The sequence below is a fragment of the Mus caroli genome, chromosome 18, assembly GCF_900094665.2.
Source record: "Mus caroli chromosome 18, CAROLI_EIJ_v1.1, whole genome shotgun sequence".
Lineage (NCBI taxonomy): Eukaryota > Metazoa > Chordata > Mammalia > Rodentia > Muridae > Mus > Mus caroli.
The window spans coordinates 60,590,589-60,613,681 of NC_034587.1; the positions used below are offsets into that span (position 1 = coordinate 60,590,589).

General features: G+C 38.7%; 1 protein-coding gene across 2 annotated transcripts in view; it reads left to right on the forward strand.

The window, feature by feature from the left end:
* Wdr7 (WD repeat domain 7) overlaps nucleotides 1–23,093 on the forward strand; it is a 272,657-nt gene that overhangs the window by 146,500 nt on the left and 103,064 nt on the right. For both annotated transcript variants that reach the window (XM_029471767.1, XM_021150163.2), the window contains one exon: nucleotides 11,234–11,455. In XM_029471767.1, coding sequence (XP_029327627.1) covers nucleotides 11,234–11,455 — 222 coding nt within the window. The remainder of the gene's footprint in view (nucleotides 1–11,233; nucleotides 11,456–23,093) is intronic.

A 23,093-nucleotide genomic window follows, 5' to 3' on the forward strand; every position in this document is an offset into this window, starting at 1 on the left:
AAAAAAAAAAACTGATTTTCCCAATAAAACATTTTTTTTTAAAAATGTAGGACAGGTAGCCTAAGTTTTGAGTCCATGATAAGAGATTTTCTGTACTGAATTTGAGAGGGATTCATATGATATGGCCAGGCCTTGCAGGCATTGCCAGCACTGCTAGTCATCATAAAAGTCCAAGCGTACTGGAAGACCTCAAGTCAGCTATAGCAGCACACATGCTTTATAATGTATTTTGATTTTGATTTTGATTTTTTTGAGGTAAGATCTTATATTGTTGGCCAGCCTGGTTTGGAGCGCACTGTGTTGCAGTCTTGATATTATACTCCTGGCTACTGATAGCCGCACCAATTTTATAAATTGTGATTGTTTAAGAAGTTCACTTTTTGTAAGCCATTATAATTGTAAACTTTTATATATTATATTTGCTGCAAAGGAATTGTTTTTAAACTTTTGAGGATTTTTGAGTTGGGAAGGTGGGAGTTCACGCTCACAACATTCATGCCGAGTCTGGATGGATCTCCGCTCACCACACACTGCTCTCTTACAGTGGGCGTCAGTTCTGGCATGGCAGTGTTTCCTCAGCTGTTCCAAAGAAGTCTCTCCCTTTCCTAATGACTAGTCCAGTGCCCATCCTTGGTTCATTCCTTGTTCAGTTCGGTACATCTGCTAAGGAAAAGTGTGGCCATTTTATATTCCAGAGTATGTTGACAGAATTCCAGAAACTTCAGTGCTACCACATGCCACTCTGAAAGGACCATTAAAAATGACCTGGGGTGACAATGGGTTTTCTTCTTTAATTTGTTAAATCATGAAATCTTTTACTAATTACAATGTGGTAATTGCCAAACTATCTAAATATTTCTGCACATATTTCTTAACAACTGAAGCTTATTATTATTATTATATTAAGAGCAAAATGAAAATAATAGACCAAAACCTAATAATTAGTATACTAGGACATTTTTAAATACTAGCATTTTATATATCTGTAGTATATAATTGGAATATTAAAGCATTTAGCAAGTGAATGAACTTTTTCTTTAGAATTTAGGGCCAAAAATAAACCTGGGAAAACATAACAACTTATTCACTTAAATATTCAAGTAATGTTATGACTCTCATTTGCATTAAAATCTATATTAAATAAGTTTTAAATGGTAACTTATGAAACTATAGATAGGATTATAAGTATCTGGTCATATACTTTTATTTCTGCTTTATAAGTAAAGGACAAATTAATGTATCAGTGAAACAATATTTTCTTTAATATCAACTTGAAAGTGAGTTTGGTGCTATGCCAAGAAAAAAATTACTTTAACCATCAAATGATCTAATAACTAAATTAAGACCATTCTGTGTTATATATTTAGTTTTCTAGGTAGTAGACAGTAAGAATATCTTGATTTTTCTCCCTCAGTTTCATAATATTTAAAATAATAATGGGTCTTGTAAAGTAGTTATTAGGGAATTGAAATGAACAGCTATTGAAATAGAGATAATAATTATATTGATATAGGAAGCTTTGTTTAAAATACACTCAAGATCAAAGCAAAGATTCCCTACTAATGGATTCCCTATCGATAGCAGTCTAATTCTGCTTGATTTCTTTGTGGAGCTAAATAACATCTGATGCTGAAAGGTAGGAAAGACACTGAGTTTTATATGTATAGAACAGTCTGGAATGACTTGATTATAGCTCTGTGAGGAGGTTGTGTCTTGTTTCTAACCTAGACTGATCATTACATTGAAGTCCTCTTTCCTAATCACTTGCCACCTTTGCGTGCTAATCCATAGCAAGTGTGGTAATATTTGGGAGTATTCTGATGAGAGGATGCAGTGTGAGGGAGGGACCGAGGGGTCTACACGCTGGCGAGCACTTACTTGCTCATCTATACTGATGCTTTAGAGGATGCCGAACAAGTTTAGATGTTAAGCTTTTTAGGAAGAGTGAATGATGGCTAATGATTATTTAATGACAGATCTCTGGACTGAGAGGCATTTAGCACTCAAAGTATACTGCAAAGCCTATTTCTCAAACCTTCAGACAGGTTTATTTGGTCTCACCTTGAATAGAACAGTGCCATATTGATTTCATTGGTGTGGATTTAAACACACTATCGGCTTAGAATAGCGCTGCTATGCAGTACCGAATGATTGGCCTAACCCTTATGGTGACTCACAGCAGTTCTTTCATGTTACTATGTGAGCTTCAGACATGATTATGAATTATTTCCAATAGTTAGAGTTTACTGAATGACTTTGGAAATTATGTGTACATGTATTCTAACAACATGCAGACATTAATTGACAGAACAATTTATGTAGAAGTACCTAAGACTTAAATTTATATTTTAAGTTAGTAGCTTTTACTGCCTATTATAATTGAAGACACTTGTTCTGTGACTACAATTAATGATTTTGTGTGTGCCCCACTGAGTTTTCCCTTTCTGTGACAGCACTTAAGTGTTCAGTTGGTGGATGGTAATGATGTTAATGATAAGTACTTTATTTTTAGTGTGTTTTAATATTCCCTTTGAATCTCCATGTTAGACTTATTATAGTTACTTCAGATGTCTAATAGAATATCTTTCCCAAAATTGTATATTAACATTATTGCATGCAATGTATGAAAATTTATCTTAAGTTTTTTCTAATCAATTTTGTTTACTTATTATTTAAGGAACATTTAAAATGGTTCAGTGTTGAAAGTCCCCAGTAGCAATTCACATTGGATCAGATATTAAATATTAACATGTTTCTATGCACAGACACTGACGTCTAAACCAGTGAAGATTCTAGACATCAGTTTGGATTATGCCCACTCACTCTTTGTACCTTTCTTCTTGTCACTCAAACACAGCAGCTCCTGTGCCTCCACCCCCTCCACCTCCTCCCCTCCCACCCCCTCTGCCTCCTTGACCCCCTCCTATTCCTTTCTCCCCACTCTCCCTGCCTCCTCTACCCCTCATACCCCTCCAATCCCTCCATCCCCTCCACTCCCCTCCCTCCCGCCCCTCCACCCTCCCACCCCCAACTATGTCCTGGACCTGTGAGGTGGTTTACATCTTGATCTGGACTTGCTCTCTCTTCCTTGACAAATTTTAATATTATCTGTTTTTTAATTGAAAAATATGGAAAGTAACTGTGAAATGCTTATAATTGCATCATCACAACAAATACATAGCTCTAGTGGATGTTTGATGATCTATAAATACACAAGTGGAATTTGTTTAGCTCCATTAAAAAATTAAAAATGGATTTGAACTTTTTGATAATGTTTTAAATGGGAAATTTATTTCTTTAACATTAGTTTGATGGAATTTTCATGTATAAGAAAAATGTGGTTTATTATTTATTTTACAGAAATAAAAAACATTGGGTGAAGTATTAGAGAAATGACCTTTTCTCTTGCTGATTGAAAACACAAGTTATGTCTATGAGTAGTCTTAATCACAGATTTACTTCTGGCTGTCAGTCGTTTCTGTGTTGAGTCCTTACATGGGAACTTATGACACTAACACAGGTGGTCTTGTAGGATGGTGGAAAGAATTCTCACTGTTATATCTTCTCTTGACTTGATATTCATTGTTTTTGTTTTCAAACAGTTTCGTAGTTCAATGAAATGATAGTCAGACATCTTTGGTATGTGTGTTTACCAACATTAATATATACATATTTTATGACTCTTTTACAAATGGGTATATGTCTTACAAAGAATTAAGACAAGAGTCTATCAGGGAGCCTCTTTTTAACTCCTAAGTAGCCTAATGAGTTGCACTAGTCAAGAAGAATTTTGAATAAATGATTGTTTTAGCCTATAACAGAAATAAATTGCTATTAATCTAGCATCATATCTAGCAAGCTCAGTGTTTCACTATATACATATGTAGCCTGAGACATTAAACTTTTCTGTTAGTGTTCATTTTAGAAATGACAGATTTCCCAATCTATTGTCATAATATTTTAAGGATTATAAGCTGTTCTTGTGTCTCTCAGTGCTGTGTTAAGATGAACTCAGATTGACTGAGAAGCGTTTTGAAACCCAGAGGCTGCTATTTTCTGACATGTGCAAGATTGGTGACTAATATGCACATTTTAAATGGAGTTAACAGTAGAGAAATAGAGTTAATAGAGAAATCATGTACAACTGCTGAATGGAAGAGAATCAGTTTTTTATCTGTCCATGCTTCCAGTTAATAGTATAGCTTTTTAATAAAGGAAATATTTGTGGACAGAAAGTCTATGGAGAAAAAGTGCCAAATAACAACTGAAATTAATTTGATAGTCTAATTAACAATGTGTTAAAATGAGGATGTGCAAAACAATTTAATAAGTTAAATTAAAGCCATATGTAATGATTTTATAAGCACACAATTCTCCTCCTACATGCAGTTAAAAAACTACAAAAATCCCACACATATGAAAAGATTAGAAATGAAAAATTTGTATATTTGTATATTATAACTGTCTATTAGATTCAAACTTTCCAGTTGTTCATACTTCCTGAAGGGCCTTAGACATTTGTGGTAAAATGAGAGTTGGCCTCTTATCAGCTTCCCTTTGGCTTGGTTGGAATACTTGTGTGATAATGAGGAACAGTCAGTAAGTTGTCATTGGCTCTTTAGGCTTTGAGCATGGTCCCTTAGGTTTGCCTTTTCCTGTAAACTCAAGTGTTTATATTCCTGTTTGTTTATTAACATGGCTTTTTAAAAGATTACCAAGTTGCCTATGACAGTTCCAATTTTTTACAGTTATTTTTTTCTATATTTAACCTCACCTAAGTTTATTTTTTCATTTTTTACTTTTTACATTTCTTTTTCAGTTCTCAGGGACTATGTATGTTAAAGTTTATCATATTTTAATAACTTCCTGGATGCTGAGTTCTTTTCTGTCTCTGTCTCTGCTGTTTGTGCACTGGGTAGAATCTTCACTAGAAAAGTTGGCCCTGGGCTGAGCCATCACAAGTTGACCCAGATCTGTGGCCATTAACACCAAGGTATTGTGTTCTCCTAACTTCTGTTTCCTTCCCTCCTACTTAGCAGGAGGCAGCAGAAGGGAAACTGCAGCCTGTGATGAGTGTTCAAAAGCAGAGGCAGCAAGAAACCCCAGCAACTCCAGTTCCCTCCACAAAAGCCTTTTACAGTAGAGACTTCCAGTGGAGGATCATTGTTTCATTATCAGGAATGAAAGTCCAGTAATTAAAACGTAACACTGCTGCAAGTGCTGCCTCTGTATATAAGCACATGTCCTTGTTAACACCTCATGTGGGTTAAAGCAGTCCTCTCTTTTGGTCTAAGTTTTATACCACGGATGTAATTTTTATGTGAATTGGATAAGTGCTTTGTCATTTTATGCATCCAGGTGTAACAGTTTATTTTACTGAGTTGTAATGAGCAGGTACAAACATCTCTGTAGATGTCCTCTGACTGTCCAGGAAATTCATGTTTTAAAATGTCCTCAGTTACAGCTTTCTATGTAAGTCTCAGCCTAGGAGATGGGGTTTTTAGAGCAACAAACAAGTAGGAGAAGAAGAGATTTTTTTTTCAAGAAAAAATGTTTGTATAGCTATAGTTAAGATGTTTTTAAATTCCTATGGCTTGTTGCTTTTCAGATTTTTTGTTTGTTTTTCTTTTTCTTCTTCTTTTTTTTTTTTAACATAGTGAGAGTGCAGTAAAGGTAAAGACAAGAAAAGTAATTTGCTTTCTAATGTTTCCTGAAAAAAAGGAAAGTAGAGTAATGTAGATCACAGAGAGCCATGTAATAGCACTGTGTGGAGAAAAATCTGTTTGCATGATTACTGGAAAGCCGCACGTTCCTGTCAGGGGTTAAGCTTTCTTTGGCATTGCCTGCTGGTATGCCCCACCATAGCAAGCTGCAGGGGTTTAAGGCTTTTAATTATCAGAATAATTAGCACGGGATGCCGATATCACTAATTGTTTTACAGAGTAATCTTAACGTGGTCAGAGATTTTGCGTTGATCTGATTTGACATGAAATGCCTCCATGCAGTTTAAAATGTACATACATAATACACACTTTTGCAGAGACATTACTTCAGAATAGCTTAATGAGTGAGTGGCCTGAGACACAGGCATTGCAGGACCCAGTGTGTTCCAGCAGGGGGCCATCGTGCATGCATACAAATTAATAGCACGTTTGTTTACTCGGGTGTTTGGAGTGGGGAGAGGCGCATCACCTGCAACAAAAGCGGAAGGCACATTAAGGTGTGGGGCCACGCCCCCTCCACCCCTCCAGTGTGCAGGGAACCTGCTGGCAGATAAGCCTCAGAACAAAGCAACAGCTATTCTTGGTTTTTAACACAATGGGAAGAGCTGCTAGGCTGCTCACACTGCACATACCTACTTTAAAACACTGTGGAAGTTTGGAAATAGATGCGGGTGCTCTGTGACAGTCATTTAAATTAATTGCTCTTTCTTTTTTTCTTAGGAGAAAATGTAGAACATGTCTAGAGTACTTAGATGTCGTGCTACAATGTCACTCTAAGTTATACTAGCAAATGAAAATACCATGTGATGCTCCCTCTTACCGACTCACACAGTTCAGACAAGGAACTGCAGTGCAGCAGCTATAATGCAAGGTGCCTCAGATCCCCTCCAAGGGCCTGTGAGGCCAGAGTCAGCACTAGGAACCTGCAGTCCAAGTCTTTTTCTCACCCTGGATTGTCACAGATCTAACATTTAATTAATTCATTCTCCATTTAATATCTTTCAATTTTGAAATATTCAAGAAGAAAGTGGTAAACTAGATAGCTGAAACTTAATCAGCAGCCTATGATTATTCATTCCTTTAAAACTAGATTATTTTAAAAGTGAGTTATTATTATTAAAAGACTTTTGCTCCTTTTAAGTATTTTAAAATATGATTTTAGAAAGCTCTTTTAAGGCCTATTGGGAAGATTTCGATTTCATATCTGGTGAAGTTTGACTTTTTTTTTTTTTTTAATGACATTGTACTTTGTCTGTCTTACAGAATCCTAAGAATAACAGACACATACAAAAATATTTAGTTAATCTTAGATAGAAACATTTAGTTGTTGAGTACTCCTCAGTTTCAGTGTTTTGAAATGTAATTCTAAGGTGTGGTCAACATACTTTAAAAATCTCCGTAGTATATGTGTACCTCACTCAGGTATCATGCCTTGAAAGCCTCACTAAGAATGTGATCCACTTATATGTGGGGCTATAATCACATACATTGAATGCCTACATATACAGAGTTAATTAGCAGCCTATACTGATGAGGAAACAGCATACCTTAACAATGAATTGTTAATATTCCATTAGGCACTGGTCCATCAGTTAAAATAGGAGTCAGTCAAAAGGAAGGTGGTCTTGATTACTGTGCATCTCAGGGACCATTTGAACCAACTCTTTGAAATCTGGTTTGAAAGCTGCTTGATAGCAGATTTCACTGCTGTATACCATTTCCAGGTCAACTTCACCTGGCATACCATTTTATACCATTTTAAGGTCAATATTTGCTAATATTGTCACATGACATCTTAAATGTCTTCAGGCTTGAGAAGCTAGAAATAGATAAGTTGAAAATTTTAGAAGAATATTTTTCTAGTCAAGAAATCTGTTGCAGCTCTGGGAAGTCATAGTCATAGAGTCTTGAGTACTGTGTCAGGACAGGCTGTTTTAATGCCACGCAGACAATGTAAAAAAAATTATGAGTTTTCTATAACTGTTAAAGCCTAGTATTAGCAACAACAACAACAAAAGAAAGTTATTTCAAAAAAACAGCCTGTAGAAACTGGAATCTAAAATATTTCCTAGCTTAATCTGAATTACTTAAAATAATTTCGTCAGCTGGCATGGATATATCTGTAACTCATTTTATCTTTTTATAAAAACATCTTTTGTTTTGATAAACTATATAATGATATATCTTGCTAAGTGCAAGTTATTTTCCCTTTGTTAAGCATTACATCTTATTCTATATATATGTTTCTAAGACATTTTTAAACTAAAGAAAAACATTTAATATCTGTTTCTACTATTTCTATCTACCAAAAACAGATATTTCTGAATTTCCCAAACAAATTTTTAGTACATTTTAATTCATATCAGATTTATAAAACATTCATATTATTATGAGTGTCACTTGGACTCTATTGCACACCACAAATTTCTGACAAAAATTACTGTTCTATGACCAGTGTTAAAATAATGTGCTAGCTTTAAAAATTCTAGTGGTATGTTTGTAATGTCCGACATGTTTTACATATTGTTACAATGTGAAGGGAAGCTCAATTGGATTCAACCACATTGCTCATTAATTTTAACTAGAATTTCCTAAGATAAAAGTCAACTAAGAAAGCATTATGATATTCAGTCCTAAACAAAGAATCGATTTTTTAAAAAACAGTTTTCCTATATCAAACCACAGAATTCCTAAAGTATTTTATCAGAGCAGTAAATTGGTGGTATCTCCTTATCTCCGGTTTTAATACGCTAATACAATAACAACCTTCTATCAATATACGGCTAATTGCAGACATAAAGTATCCACTGGTAGTTCATCTCTCATAAAACCGCCTTTAGCTTTAAGTCAAGTCCATTGATTCCGATTCCAGTTAAAGCTGAAGAACTTAATATGTCTTTTAATCCTTTTATTGTAAGCTAGGATAAAATTAATTTTACCCCAGAACTGCACAAAGCCAATTAACATGATCTTTAGAGTTATTTAGTAAAGTGATTCAAATTGTTACATTTATCTTGACCTCTCAGTTGCACCCTCCGACTGCTTTTTAAATGAAGTAATCAATATCTCACAGTCCCTTTAATAGCTTAAACTTCTCAAATATTTTACCTGTGCTCCAGTTAAGCTGTAAGCAAAGTGTTTATTCTTGTTCCTGTAAATCTGAAGTCAATTATGCTAAATCTAAAGACAGTTGTGTCCTTTTGAGAAACCGTGTGAATTAAATGGTTGTTTTAATGAAATGACACCCCGTGTTGTGTTGAGAGTGCCCCAGTCATCGGAAAGCACCATGCTCACACAGAGTGAATTTTCTGTTTGCATCTTCAACAGAAGACATTTATGTCCCTCACCATCCGGTTCCTTCTATTTTCTGCACAGGCTAGTTGAAGGTATTAATTTTCTTACTGTGATAGGGTGATCAACCGTCCTGTCAAGAAAATGGATCTCTATGTCACCCTTTAGCATGATTAAATGGAGCCATGTCTCTGTGGGAAAAAAAAAAAACAAATAAAACCAAAAAAAAAATCTCAGATTTTCATGAAACTGTGGGAAGACTCACATTTAAAGAATTATTTTATTTTTAACATCTCCAGATCTCCCTTTTGATCGGCAGTTTCATTTATAGGAAAACATTGCAGCTAATCAACACATTATTTCTTTTTAAGAGAAACTGTAGGCCAGACCAATAAAGGAGAGACGGTTCCAAATCTGGGAAACTAAGGGCAGGTTTGCCGTTATTTTTGGCACAGCACCAGCGATGCATCTGGCCTCACGCACTCAGCACTCGGTGGCTCTCTCAGTGGGTCTTCTCTTTCTATTTCCGTGTTCACAAAGAGCTATCTTTTTACATTTGAGTGATTATAAAAATTAAAAACGGAGTGGTAGCGCCACCAGAGTTAAGAACTGTTTCGACAGTGCTATTATGAGCCCAAGCACACGCCGAACTTTAAATTACCCCAAGTGATGTAATTAGGATTTCATATCTTGCCACTTAGCAGAGGGCACCTGTTACAATCCTTACTATTAGTTTAGGGATAAAAATGTATAAATGGCTGACAGAAAGTACCAAATTAAACTAGTGTAAAGTCTTCATTCTTTCCTCGGGAGTGGGCGTTAAGACAAGATTGAGGTAATTAAAACAGAAGGAACATGGAGAAGGTGGGGGCCAGGGCGAGAGTGGAACTCTCCAAATGGCCCTTGTTTAATTTCCTCCTGGAAGCTGACCATGTGTACTGCTGTGCCCCTCCCCCTGCAGCCTGGCGTTGCCGAGGCTGAGCGGCTGGGGTCAATGCCTTGCCTATTGATCAGTATCCCTGCAGTCCCTTGCTCTAGCAGCTGCTTCATCGGCTTCTTTCAGGGCCTGCTTCAGTACATTAGAATAGAAATCCATAACCAGAGCTGTGCTCATCCAAGCAGGGGAAGAAACTAAATTAAATGGTATAAAACAATCTTGGATCAGGAGTTTGTGCCAATTCATCTTGATCTAAGATGTCACACCGGGCTCTCTGTCTGGGCACCTGGGCTAGAGGCAGCCATAGTGAAAATAGATGGAGCTGCGATCATTCATTTGTCAGCTAAGGAGCAAGGCAGCAGTTAGCAATTCCCTTCTGCAGAGGTCAGCTGACAGAACAATCAGTGCGACTGCAGAATAGAGCTTTCCTTTGAACTATTGTTGTGGAGCGCGCTCCTGCTGAGAGGTGGGGGAGGGGAGCGGGTTGCTTCCTATTTCCAGAACACTGTGTAAAGAGTAAAAGCAGACAGTGCCCCAGAAGATGACTCTAGTGGCAGTTGCTGTGTGCTCTAACTCTCTGTGCCTGCTAAGTACTTAAATAAGGCTGGGTTTCAGTGACTGCACAGAGATTGAGGCTATCACACTGTCAAATATGACTTCGTCTAGAATTAATTAAGGTCCCTTTGAACAGAGCAAGTGACTCCTGATCTTTCTTTCCTCCTACTTTAATACTTGTTAATATTTTTAATAAATATTTCTTTTGTCTTTGCAAACAAAATTTTCTGTGAAGTGGGAATATGTAATGTTATAATATTTATTGAAAAAATTTCCTACTATAAAATATTTTTAAACATCTAGGACTACAGTTTATAGGAGATGTAAGAAATGAGATGTGATTTTTTTTTTTTATGGCCTTAGAAGTTACAAAGTCATTTTGTAACACTAGAGGGGCTTCATGGTCAAAACAGCTGACATGTGATCTGAAATGAACACATAAGATTGTGCATGGTATTAAAAGGGGAAAAACTAAAGTTTATAAGGAGTTAGTATAAAGAATAAACCTGTAAAGATTTGTAGCTTTCTGTACTTGACTTGAGAGCTATTAGCAAGGTGTTCCATCTGTGTGAATCAGTGACATATTCTTGTCCCACGCTGGTGTCCCAGGGCCATTTCTGAAAATAACTATTCATTCTGAACTGCATAGTCTAGAATGTTCTTCTAAACACATACACTTTTTATAATGGCATTTTCTCAACTTGAATTCCTATATTTTGATGTTTAGGTTGCTTGTCAAGTGTCCCACAGATGAAAAAAATCTCCACGTCTTACGAAGAAAGAAGGAAGCAGGCCACCGCTATTGTTCTCCTGGGAGTGATAGGGGCAGAGTTTGGAGCTGAAATTGAACCTCCGAAGCTGCTGACCAGACCTAGAAGCTCCAGTCAAATCCCTGAAGGCTTTGGCTTGACAAGCGGAGGTTCCAACTACTCCCTGGCCAGACACACGTGTAAGTCCTCAGATCACCTTGATGGTTAAGATGTTGACTGTATCCTGAGACTTTAGCATATCTGTAGTGGTAAGTGAAGTTAGGAAACTTTAGTTATAGTTGCCCAAGTTTCATTTCAGAGTTAAAACTTTCTGTTTTCAGTTCTTCTCTAAAGAACTCAGTCCTCAAATTTGTGTTCTTGAATTTTTGATCAAGGTTCTTCTCCAAAATGTTTGAAAGTACTTGCGCGTGCGCGCGCGCGCGCGCGCGCACACACACACACACACACACAAACAGCAGCAGTCACTTCAAAAGGAGTAGTTGAGATAGAGATTTTTTTGTAGCCAAATTTGAGTGACCATGGCCCAGAGAACACAGAGCTAGGTTACCCCCCTCGGGGTCCCGTGTTCTCTTGTGCAAGTCGTTTCATGAAGTTTTCTAGTAACAGAAAGAAGAAAGTCATAAAGTAATTTAAGAATACATTGCTAGGCACATTAGTAAAGCAGTTGCAGCCTCAGAAGCTGTCTGATGGTGTGCTTAGCTTTTGAGTTGATGGAAGCTAGCGAGCAGCCTGCTAACTTAATAGACGCCAAAAGGTTTTTAATCTCTTCTTCGCAGGTGTTAGTTCTGACATGGAGGTGGGCAAGGAATGGCTGTTTAGAGAGCTACAGCTCTCCCAGATTAAGATAATGAAGCCTCTGGCTCTGCATGATATAGTATGGCTTCTAGGCTGTGGTCCTGCTAGTCCACGCACCTCTAGATGCCAGTGCAGTTCTAATCAGCCAGTCGGGGTTCAGACACAGCGGTTTGGCCAGGCACCCTCACTCACAAAGTTTCACTTAAGAACTTGTAAAATAATTCCTGGAAAACCATGTCACTGGCATTGGATAGGATTTGCAAAGTTGGACCAGTGATGGAACATAGAAAATATAACTAGCATGAATGGCCTCTGTAATTTAAAAAAAAAAAATCCCAAAACAATTTTAAAATGATACAGCTATTGCAATTACTTTGACGGGTCCTGCTGTTCTGTGAGTGCTGTGCATGGGAACAGTGGGGGGGGGAGGGGGGCGGAGTTGTTTTATAAGGAGGCCTGTAGGCCTCAAAACTCCTTCAGGTAAGGCCAGCGTCTCCTCACCATGTCACAGAAGCATCTCTAATGAGTTGGGACATCTTTTTATTTATTTTATTTTTTGAAACATGGTCTTACCTAACCCTGGCTGGCCTGGACCTCACAAAGATCTGCCTGCTTCCTCCTTTGGAGTACTGTCACGAAAAGTGTTCATCTACAGCCCTGGCTAAACTGTGACATCATTAAAGGCAAGGTATAATCCTGCTGATATCAGGAGATGTTCTTTAAAAAGATGTATTTTTTTAGATGTCAGTTTTTAAATTTAAATTATATGTACTTAAATATACATGGGTAGGGCTAGTTGTTCTGGGGATTAATCTATATTTTTGTTATTCGGGATTAGAGGTAGAGTGCTTCTAATATTTTTAACCCATGGTTTGTCTATACAAAAGTCTTGGATTCATGAATGTACTTCCATAGGTCTTATCTTAAGTAATGAATTGATTTGCAAACTAGAAAACTATAATTAAAAGGTTAAGGGAAAAGGAAAAGTTGTGGCAGAATAGAAATGGAGATTTCGTTTTCCAAAGAAGTTTTGGGGATTTAATAAAGAATTTTAATGTTTACATTAAGGCTCTTTAGAAGAAAAGCAAAGAAAGAAAGAAAGAAAGAAAGAAAGAAAGAAAGAAAGAAAGAAAGAAAAGAAAAGAAAAGAAAGAGAGAAAGAGAAAGAGAAAGGAAAGAAGGAAGAATATATAATATACATTAAAATGTATCCCAAAGAGACCTGTATTAGAGTGGTGTCTAGGCTGTGGTCCTGCTAGTCCAGCACTGGCCTTTCTTCCACTGGTGCCTTTTAAGGCTGCTCAGAGGGCTGCAGGGCTGCAGTTTCCACTCACACCTGTAAACCAGGCTCTAGTCTTCTCATGCAGCTGAGCTCTGTGGATGCTGGGGAGAAGAGTCTCTTCCAGGGCGTACTTAGAAACCTTTGGACTGCTTGTCTGGAGCCGTTCATGTGTATCACTGACTTCATTCTTTTCCTTTGTCACTGTATCCTGTGATGCTAGACATTTTTTTGTTGTTGGTGGTGGTGGTTTTTTTTTTTTTTTTTTTTTTTTTTTTTGTGGAGCTTTTTTTTTGCAGAGATGCTAAACTCAACTAGCAAGCATCNTCACTGTATCCTGTGATGCTAGACATTTTTTTGTTTTTGTTGGTGTTGGGTTTTTTTTTTTTTTTTTTTTTTTTTTTTGTGGAGCTCATTCTTTGCAGAGATGCTAAACTCAACTAGCAAGCATCACTATTTTACATACTTTCCCACAAATTATCAAAAGTTTTATGTATAGAGTCACTGAATTCCTTGCTCTTCGTAATAAGTACATCAGGATAATCAAATACATTTATCTTGATAAGTTCTTTTAATAAGTTCTTTAAATAGTTCACACCATGAATTTTTAATGCTCTACATGAATCTAGGCGAGCCTTCAGTAACTGGATATATCAACAAAGTGGAAAGTCTATGCCAGTTCCTCTAAAAAAAATTCATCTTTATACTTCTGTTTCTTTAGTATCGCCAACTGTATTAGTCAGGTTTCTTTAGAGCAGTGGTTCTCAACCTGTGGGTCATGACCTTTTGGGGGCTCATATCAGATGTCCTGCATATCAGATATTTACATTAAGGTTCACAAGGTTCACAACCGGAGCAAAATTACAGTTCTGAAGTAGAACAAAATAATGGTTGAAGGCTTCACCACAGCATGAGGAACTGCATTAAAGACTGCAGCGTTAGGAGCGGTGAGAACCACTGACCTAGAGGAATACAAGTGACAGAATGAACATATAACACACACACACACACACACACCATATGGAATTTATTAGAGTGGTTTACAGGCTATGGTCCTGCTAGCTGAAGAATGGCTGCCTCCACTGGAAAGGCCAAGAATCCATTAGTTGTTTATGAGGCTGGGTGTCTCAGTAGGTCTTCATTCTTGGTTTGAATTCTGAAGAAGTTAGGCTCAGACTGCTATAATAATGCATAAGCGGCAGGATAGACAGATCTGCCAGTGAGAGTGAGGGCAAGTCGGCACAAAGCCAAAGCTGCTTCCTTCTTCCATGCCCTTTTATGTGGGCTCCCACCAAAAGGTGTGGCCCTGACCTCAAATGATCCAAATCTTGCGTAGGTTTTCTAACCTCAAATGAGCACCGCCCCCCCCCCCCCATATAATCCCTTATAGGTGTACCCAACTACTCAGGTTTTAGTTGATTCTAAATCTAGTCAAGTTGACAGTCAAGATTAGCTACTACAGTGTTAGTACTGAAATCTTATTTTGCTGAAAAGCAGGGAGGGGCCTACAAGTGAAATGATCTCAGTGTGTGTTTCTGGCCTGAAGTCTGCTGTGTCAGGGGGTTTTGTCCATCCTTCACCATCCCACAGATGGCACATGAAAGGTACCAGACATTTTAGCAATCCAAGGGTTTTAGAATCCGGTATACTCTTTTTTTGTTTTGGTTTGTTTTTTGTTTTTTGTTTTTTTTTCGAGACAGGGTTTCTCTGTATAGCCCAGACTGTCCTGGAACTCACTCTGTAGACCAGGCTGGCCTCAAATTCAGAAATCCACCTGCCTCTGCCTCTCAAGTGCTGGGATTAAAGGTGTGCGCCATCACTGCCTGGCCCGGTATAGTCTTTGAGAACTTTGGCTATTGGACTGAATATGGAAAGAGGTGAAGATTATGTTTCTTTAGCAAATTATAATTATGATTTCATTGTCAGAAAATTATTGATTTTTAAGATTTCTAGGAAGAAGTCCTATGACAAATATATGATGCAGTAATGCCTATATCTAGTTCTAAAATGCTTTTTCTATTTTTAAAATTAGATTTACTTTACATTATTTTAATAGTCATGTAATATTTGTGCATGTGCGTATACTTATGTTTGCATGAGTGCACATATACGTGGATCCTGCACATGTGTGAGCGAATACATATGAAAGCAGAGGACATTGTTGGGTGTCATTTCTCAGGGTCCATCTGACTAGAACACTGAAACTCAACAAGTAGGCTGGGCTGGTGCCAGTGACCCCCAGAGAGCTGCTCATCTGTACCTCCTCAGTACTGAGCTGATAAGCACATGTCTCTGTGTCTGCCTTGTTAAAATGCAGATTCTGGGGATTGGACCAGGCCCTTAGGCTGACAAAGCAAGGACTTTACAAACTGAGATATCTTCCCAACCCAGATATAAAATATTTTCAATGTAATCGTGGATTTGCTCTTGACTTCCATAGCATAACCCGATATTTTATTGAAAGGTCTCATATTCACTGGTGATGGATTTGCCTATAATAACAAGTGATTTTTTTTGAGACCTTCACTTTTCAAATAGGAATATCTTGATTAAATTTGAGTCTTGCTCTGCTGTTTGGAAATAGATGTCTAACTGACTGGTATCTTGCTTAGCTCCTTTCAGTCAGTAATATATAATATTAATCGACGATAATGCTGTGTTCCTCTTATATCTGTTGCTGTTTTGTTCTATGGCAGTTAGAATGCATTATTGCCATTAAATATTTATTCTATTTGGTCTCTTATTGAATGGGTAATAATTATTATTTTGAGATAAGGCCATTAACATGCAATATTTGATGACCTTTAATTGCTAATCATATTAATTACTTTTTCGTTGCTGTAATAAAACACCATGACCAATGCAACTCATTTTATTTTGGCTTAGCTTTCCAGAGGCAGGGACAGCATGGTGGCAGGAACCAGAAGCGAAAACTCCCATCTTGAACGTACACACCTGATGTATTTATTGAAATAGCATGGAAGAAAAGCTGTAAAAACTCTGAAATTAATGCGTGGCCTAGATTAGCTTACACTGTTTCTATGTGTCCTTGAGTTGTTTAGTTCCTTTTTGGTTGCAGTATGCTCTATGAAATAAGGAGGGGACCTGTTTTTACTTGAATGCCCCCTTTGGTCCAATGAGTCTGCTTCCAGGCACAAAGCATCCCAGAAAGTTCACCTCCGCCTCCTACCGTCCTCTCTGTGAGGGTGGACCCCCTCCTGTTTTATAGTAAGAGGGGATGATGATGATGATTCCTCGAGGCTCTCCTCTTCCTCCTCCTCTTCCTCCTCCTCTTCTCTCCTAATACACAAATGAGGCCTCATACTGTTTTAGAATATTATTTATGGTATCATCTTGTGGATCTTTTGCTCCATTTGTTTTTTTGGTCTTTTCTGTTCATTTTGTAATTATAGAATTATGCTGGCACATCTGTAGTAAATCTGCTTTGATCTCTCATTGGATTCTTCAGGCAGGTGTTATAAGTCATTTCTCTAGGCGGCAGACTCAGAAGCTGATTTGTGTCTAGGACTGTTCTTGGGATCAATAGCTTCAAGGGAAGGAAAGAAGGAGAATTGGCCAGGGGAGATATTGAGCTGAGTTTCCATTGCAAAGAAAGCCTTTGCTGATCCTAGGGAACCCTTAGACTTTCCTCTACTGGGCGCAGGTCTCAACTTCAGTAACTTTCACCACTTAGCTATTGAATTGGAGGTGCCCTGAGAAGAGCCTGTGGCCTAGGATGCTTCTTCTTTGCTCATCTTAGAGCGGAACCTGCAGAGGGACTCAGCTAAGACATGTGACCTGCTAACACCCCCAGCTTTTTGTGGGAGTCAGTCCTCAGTGTGAGGAGTAGGACAGTTGGCGTTCCCTGACTGCACTGCGGTACATGCTGGATAGCCTTGTGTGTAGACAGCGTTCCCTGACTGCACTGCAGTACAAGCTGGATGGCCCAGTGTGTGTTCCCATTTCTCTTATCAGTACAGAAATGATTAGAGGAAGGGATCTTTTAATTCCAATATATACAGATTTCTTATTACACTTAAAGGTAAATATTTTTTCTCACCTGACATAGTATGAAGCACACTTCTGATGGGTTATGAGTGAATATTTCCTCTTTGCCAGGTGTCATGTTCCACACAGCAAACATGCTAGCTTAGTCTGTTATAGTGCATGGATATAGGGCCAGCTACTGGAGCAAGGGCAGCCTATCAAGGCCACCTCCCTAACAAAAAAAAAAAAAGAAAAACTGACTTTTCTTCCCCTACTGCCATCAGTTGCCAATAACTCCTAAGCTAGGGATGGCACTTTGTGAGGCCCTCCCCACCCATGCTGGGGTTGGGCTGATTTGTGCAGCTGCCATGAACTCACATGAGCAGTGCCATGGCGTGTACAGAGCACGCTGACTTACAGCAGGACTCTTCTCCTTCTCCGTCAGAACCATTCCAACCCTTCCCGTCTGATTCCAGAGCCTTCCAAGGAGGGGTGAGATATGGATATGGACGTGGATATGGATATGGATATGGATATAGAGCTCCCACTTAGTGCTAAGCACTGCACAGTCTCTTAATCTCTATATGTTGATCAGCTCTGTCTCTTTACAGCTGACCATCATCTACTGCAAAAAGAAGGTTCTCTTAGGTCTTACTAATATATGGGTATAAGGCAAACTTTTAGGGAACAGTTTCATATTACATTCATTTAACAATAACAAAGAAAAATAGTAACAGGTTACGTCTTGTGGAGTAGGCCTAAAATCCCCCCAGAAACTAGTTACTCGCCACCATGCCCTCTTGCCACCACTGCGCCAGCAGGCGCACGTTCCCAGTCCGTTGTGATAGTTCGCAGGGTCACTGCTGGGTAATCCTGCTGACTTTGCAGCAGCATGCCTAGTGCCTTCCAGGACTGTGAATGGTAGGTACTAGGGATGAAGCTTTCATGCGAGTGCCTATTTGATTTCTCTAAATTCTGTGATTCAAGTACATGTCCTCAGTAATAGAGTTGTACCGTCAATGATGGAGGATAGTCTAGAAAAGTGTCAATACCCTACTTGAGGTGGGTTGTAGGATAACGACGGCCGACAACTAGATGAGAGTTAACCCACACCTAGCACTGAGCTTTTGTTTGATAGCATATAATGTCTGAGAGAGGAATTCCTCCTTCCTCCTAGATATGGGGTAACTCCAAGTTAATCTTTTAACTCTAAAATGCCAAACGAGGACTAGAACACCTGTGTTCAAACTGTAATACAAAGCATATTCACCCTCCCACAGTTGTAAATAAGCAAACCATAGCCATGCTGGTGCAAAGACTGAGGATGTTGAGTGAGTGTCAGGCTGTGTGCCCACGTGAAGACCTTGAGTCTCTCACCTAGGGATGAGCGAGGATGCGAAAGCACGTAAAGCACAATCTACATGCGCCTCTGCAGTCGGAAAATGGCTTCCAACTTTGCTGTGAACACTTAGCTTAAGGGAAACAGGTTTTTCTTTATTTGGTCCTTACAGATATTGTAATGACAAGCTCTCCAGCTGGGCTGTGGGTGTGATCCCCAAACAGTACATGCAAAAGACATAATGCTGTGCATTTTTGCTTTTGTCTTAGGAAAAAGACCACCTAGATTCCATCCCGTTTCCAAAAGAAAGTCTTTACAAGAATAACGGATAAGGACGAGTGTAAAAGTTTGTCAAAATAGTTCTTTTTATTATCTTGTATTATTTGAGATTATACTGTAAATCCTCCTCTCCTTTTCTTCCTTTAATCTCTACCATATCACCACCCTGTCTCTGTCAAATTCATGGCCTTCTTTTTCATTAATTGTTGCTACATGTATACGTATATGTACATACAAATATATTCCTAAACAGCACCTGTTCAGTTTCTGGAATGTTACTTGTATGCATATTTTCAGGGCTGACCATTTGGTTTTGGATAATCAGTTGGTGTGCTCTTCCTCGGGAAAGACTACTTAACCTGCTCTCAGTATTCTGTAGTTTCATTCCTTAGTTTCATGTATAGGGTCGAGTCCTCCCGGACTTTCTCCAGTCCACATTAGCATGTCTGTTGACATTGACCATGGTCAGCTTGTGTTTGGGTAGTCATGTTAGAAAGACTTAATGGTCGTAGCTTCTGACATTCCTTAGAGATACAATCTTACTTCAAACTTCCTACTCTTCTGGCACTTACAGTCTTTCTGTCCCCTCTTCTACAGTGATGCCTGAGTCTTAGTTTCAGGGTTGTATTATAGATGTATCCTTTGGGTCTGTGTTCCCCAATTCCGCATTTTGGCTGGGTGTCGTTTTCTGTAATAGTCTGACAATTGCAAAGAGAAGCTGTTGTTCTTTTGAGAGGTTATGATTGCTCCTATCTATGATTATAAAGACAAATACTTAGACTTTAGTTCAGGATTATTCTTGTTTAAGTAAAGGGGAAGTTGTATGTTCTCTTCCAGGATCCCCGATGTCACTAGCCCCAGTTAGTTGGCTAGGTTTCCAGTACCACGTATGATCTCCCTCTTGTGGAGCTGATCTTATTAGAAATTAGAAAGCTCTTGGTTGCCACCAGGATATTGTGCCACTACTGCACCCTTAGTTATCATGCCATGCCAGTCTTTTTGTAGTTCATAAATATCAGAGCTGGGTAGGACAATTGGTTGCTTTCCTCCTTTGGAATCTGTAATAGCAGTTTCCAGTATGACGAATGTTAGTCCCCAAGGAGGAGGATTTAAGGTCAGTTTCAGCTGAATAAACAGGAACTTACCTTCACCTCTAGGGGGCAACCAAGTACAACAGCAATGGCCTATAATGTTATCTCCCCCCACTTCTAATTAAAGCCCCCCTACTTTTCCCATTTTCTCTATCAAATCCCTTGTACCTTGTCGTTCTCCATTCTGTGCTTCTGTACACCAGTTTTTGTGTGTGGTGGTCTCAATGGTGGTCATTGTGTTGTTGATTTTTGGTGGTCTTGTTAGTGTTCTCAGTGGTACTTCATTGTTTAGTTATTTTATGGCTTTGTTTTTATTTGAGAATATCTTGACTGTGCTAATTCTTCTCTTCAGCACAAAGATTGCTCCTTCTGTTTTCTTTAGTTTTGGCTTGTAGGCTAGACAGTTTTTCAGACTGTTTATATCTATACCATGGAAATTCTTTCTTTGTCCTTTGTGGTGGTTTGAATAAGAATGGCCCCCATACACTTATATATTTGAATGCTTCCATCAGGAAGTAGAAGTCCTTGAGATGATTCTAAGGGTTAGGAGATGTTGTCTTATTGGAGTAAGTGTGACTGTGGTGGTTTGAATATGCTTGGCCCATAGAAACTGGCATTATTAGGAGGTACGGTCTTGCTGGAATAGGTGTGGCCTTGTTGGAGGAAGTGTGTTGCTGTATAGGTGGGATTTGAGGGCTCCTAGTGCTCAAGCTCCACCCAGTACAGAAGAGACAGTCTCTTCCTGGCTGCCTTCAGATCAGGATATAGAACTCTCAGTTCCTTCTCCGGCATCCTGTTTGCCTGAACTCTGCTATGCTCTCTGCTATGATAATGAACTGAATCTCTGAAACTGTAAGCCAGTGCCAGTTAATTGTTGTCCTCAATCAAACCACTAAGACAGTGAGTGGCCTGTTGGAGGAAATAAGTCACTGGGGATGGACTTTGAAGTGTCAAAAGCCCATATCAGGTTTAATCTTCCCCCACCCCACATCCCACCTATGGATCAGGATATAGCTCTCAGCTACTGCTTTATTTAGCACCAGCCTGCCTGCTCCCATGCCCCCTTACATGATGGCAGTAGACTAAACCTCTGAAACTATAAGCAAGCCCCAAATTAAATGCTTTATTTCATAATATTTCTTGGTCTTGTTATCTCTTCAGAGCAATAGAACAGTGATTAAAACACTTTGGAGTGTAGTAGATAGTTTTGTAGGTATATTTGTCTAGGTTGGCCACCATGGTCTTTTAGGATTTTAATGCATTGCCCCAGGATCCTTTGACTTTCAGAGTTTCATCAGAGAAGTCAGCTGTTATTGTGATATGCAACATGTGGTTTGAGGGTTATTGCTTTTGTTGTCCATACTTGGTGTTTTAACTATGATACATTGTGAAGATTTTCATCTCTTGTTTGTTTCGTGTTGTATGTGATGTTGTATTTGGATGTCTTCCCTTGGGTTGTGGAAGCATTCTTTTATAATCTTGTGGAAGGTCTCCTCCATGCTATTGACTTGGGTTTTTCACTCTCTTCTATGCATGTAATTGGAAGGGTTTGTCTCTTCATGGTATTCTACATTTTCAGTACTTGCTTTTCCTATTTTTTACTTTTTAAATATTCTTTGTTTACTTTATCAGGGTCATAACTTTAACTTCTAGACCTGATATTTATCTTCTGCCCCGTTCATTCTCCTTGTAGGGCTTTCCTTTGCATTTTCCAGTGAATTGTTAGGCTTGGTAATTCCCTCTCCATTTCATCTTGAGCACTCTCTGGTGTTTCTAGCTCTGCATTAAATGTTGTTTTCAAGTTGGGGGTCATATCCATCATCCCCATGAGCTCTGTGTTTGTGTTTTCTTTGGCATCACTTGTTTGTTTATTTCTCTTAAATGTCTGTCCTCTTTATTGAGCTATTCCTTTGAGTTTTCTTTAAATGTCTTGATGAAGTTTATGATTGTTCTTTTAAATCCCGTGTCCTGGAGTTCATCTAGGTAATTTTCATTGGCTGTAATTTCAACATGGCTGGTATGTTTCGGTAGGGAGACACTTGCATGATATTTCGTATGGTTTGTATTTTTGTGATAGGAGTTGGACATGTATAATTTTGTTGTTGTTAGTTCTGTGTCTGACATAAACAAAGCAGGTTGAGACAGAAGAAAGAATATGCTGCAGCATGGGCCTAGAAATGCACAAATGGTTTAGGCGGAATGAAGTTAGGTGGACAACAGGGACTTGGGCGGGTGTGCAGAATATGATCCTGCTTCAAGCTTAGAGTATGGGGGTAGATCTGGCCTGGTGGAGAGGTAGGATGTGGTGGGGAGACAGGCAGTTGTGAGGAAGCAGGGGTGGTCTTTATGGAAGCCTAGAGATTCCTTATGAAGCAGGCAGAGATGGCCACAGTAGGCTGCAGCACTGGGTGTGGACATGAGCTGGAACTGTTGAATTGGAGAGGCTTTGTCGAGGGAAAAGTCATGCAGACTCATTTGCCTAGACCCTGGAGAAGGATATGCAAGATCTGTTTTGGTGTAAAGGTTAAAATAATTGTTTTTCAACAAGCGATAGGGCCATATCCTTCTTGATGAGCTAGAGTACCAAATGAGAGCACCAGTTAGATGCTACCAAAGGAATGTTTTAATTTTATGAGTCTACATCCAGAGTTTTATATTGCTGAGGTGCTGCATATGTTTAATTGTGTTTGCTTATAGTATCCTTTGTGGAAGTAATCCTCCAGGTACTTCCTGTGATTTCTAATCCTGAAGAGTATATTAAATGAATATATTAATATAGATTGAAATTGATTTTATAATGAATCTCTTTCCTAAATTTTATTACATATTTAAATGAGAAAAAAATGCTAAGCCAGATCTCAAATAAATCCCTTACTTGTGTGCGTTTGTTGGTTGGGGGTCGGGGGCCTGGGGATTACACAACATTCTAGCACTGCTCTGCATGCAGGCCTCCATCTCAAATACTTACCAGCAAGAGAAGACAACATCATTGAATTACAGTAGCAGAAATAAAGAGAGAAAGGAGGGAGGGAGGGAGGGAGGGAGGG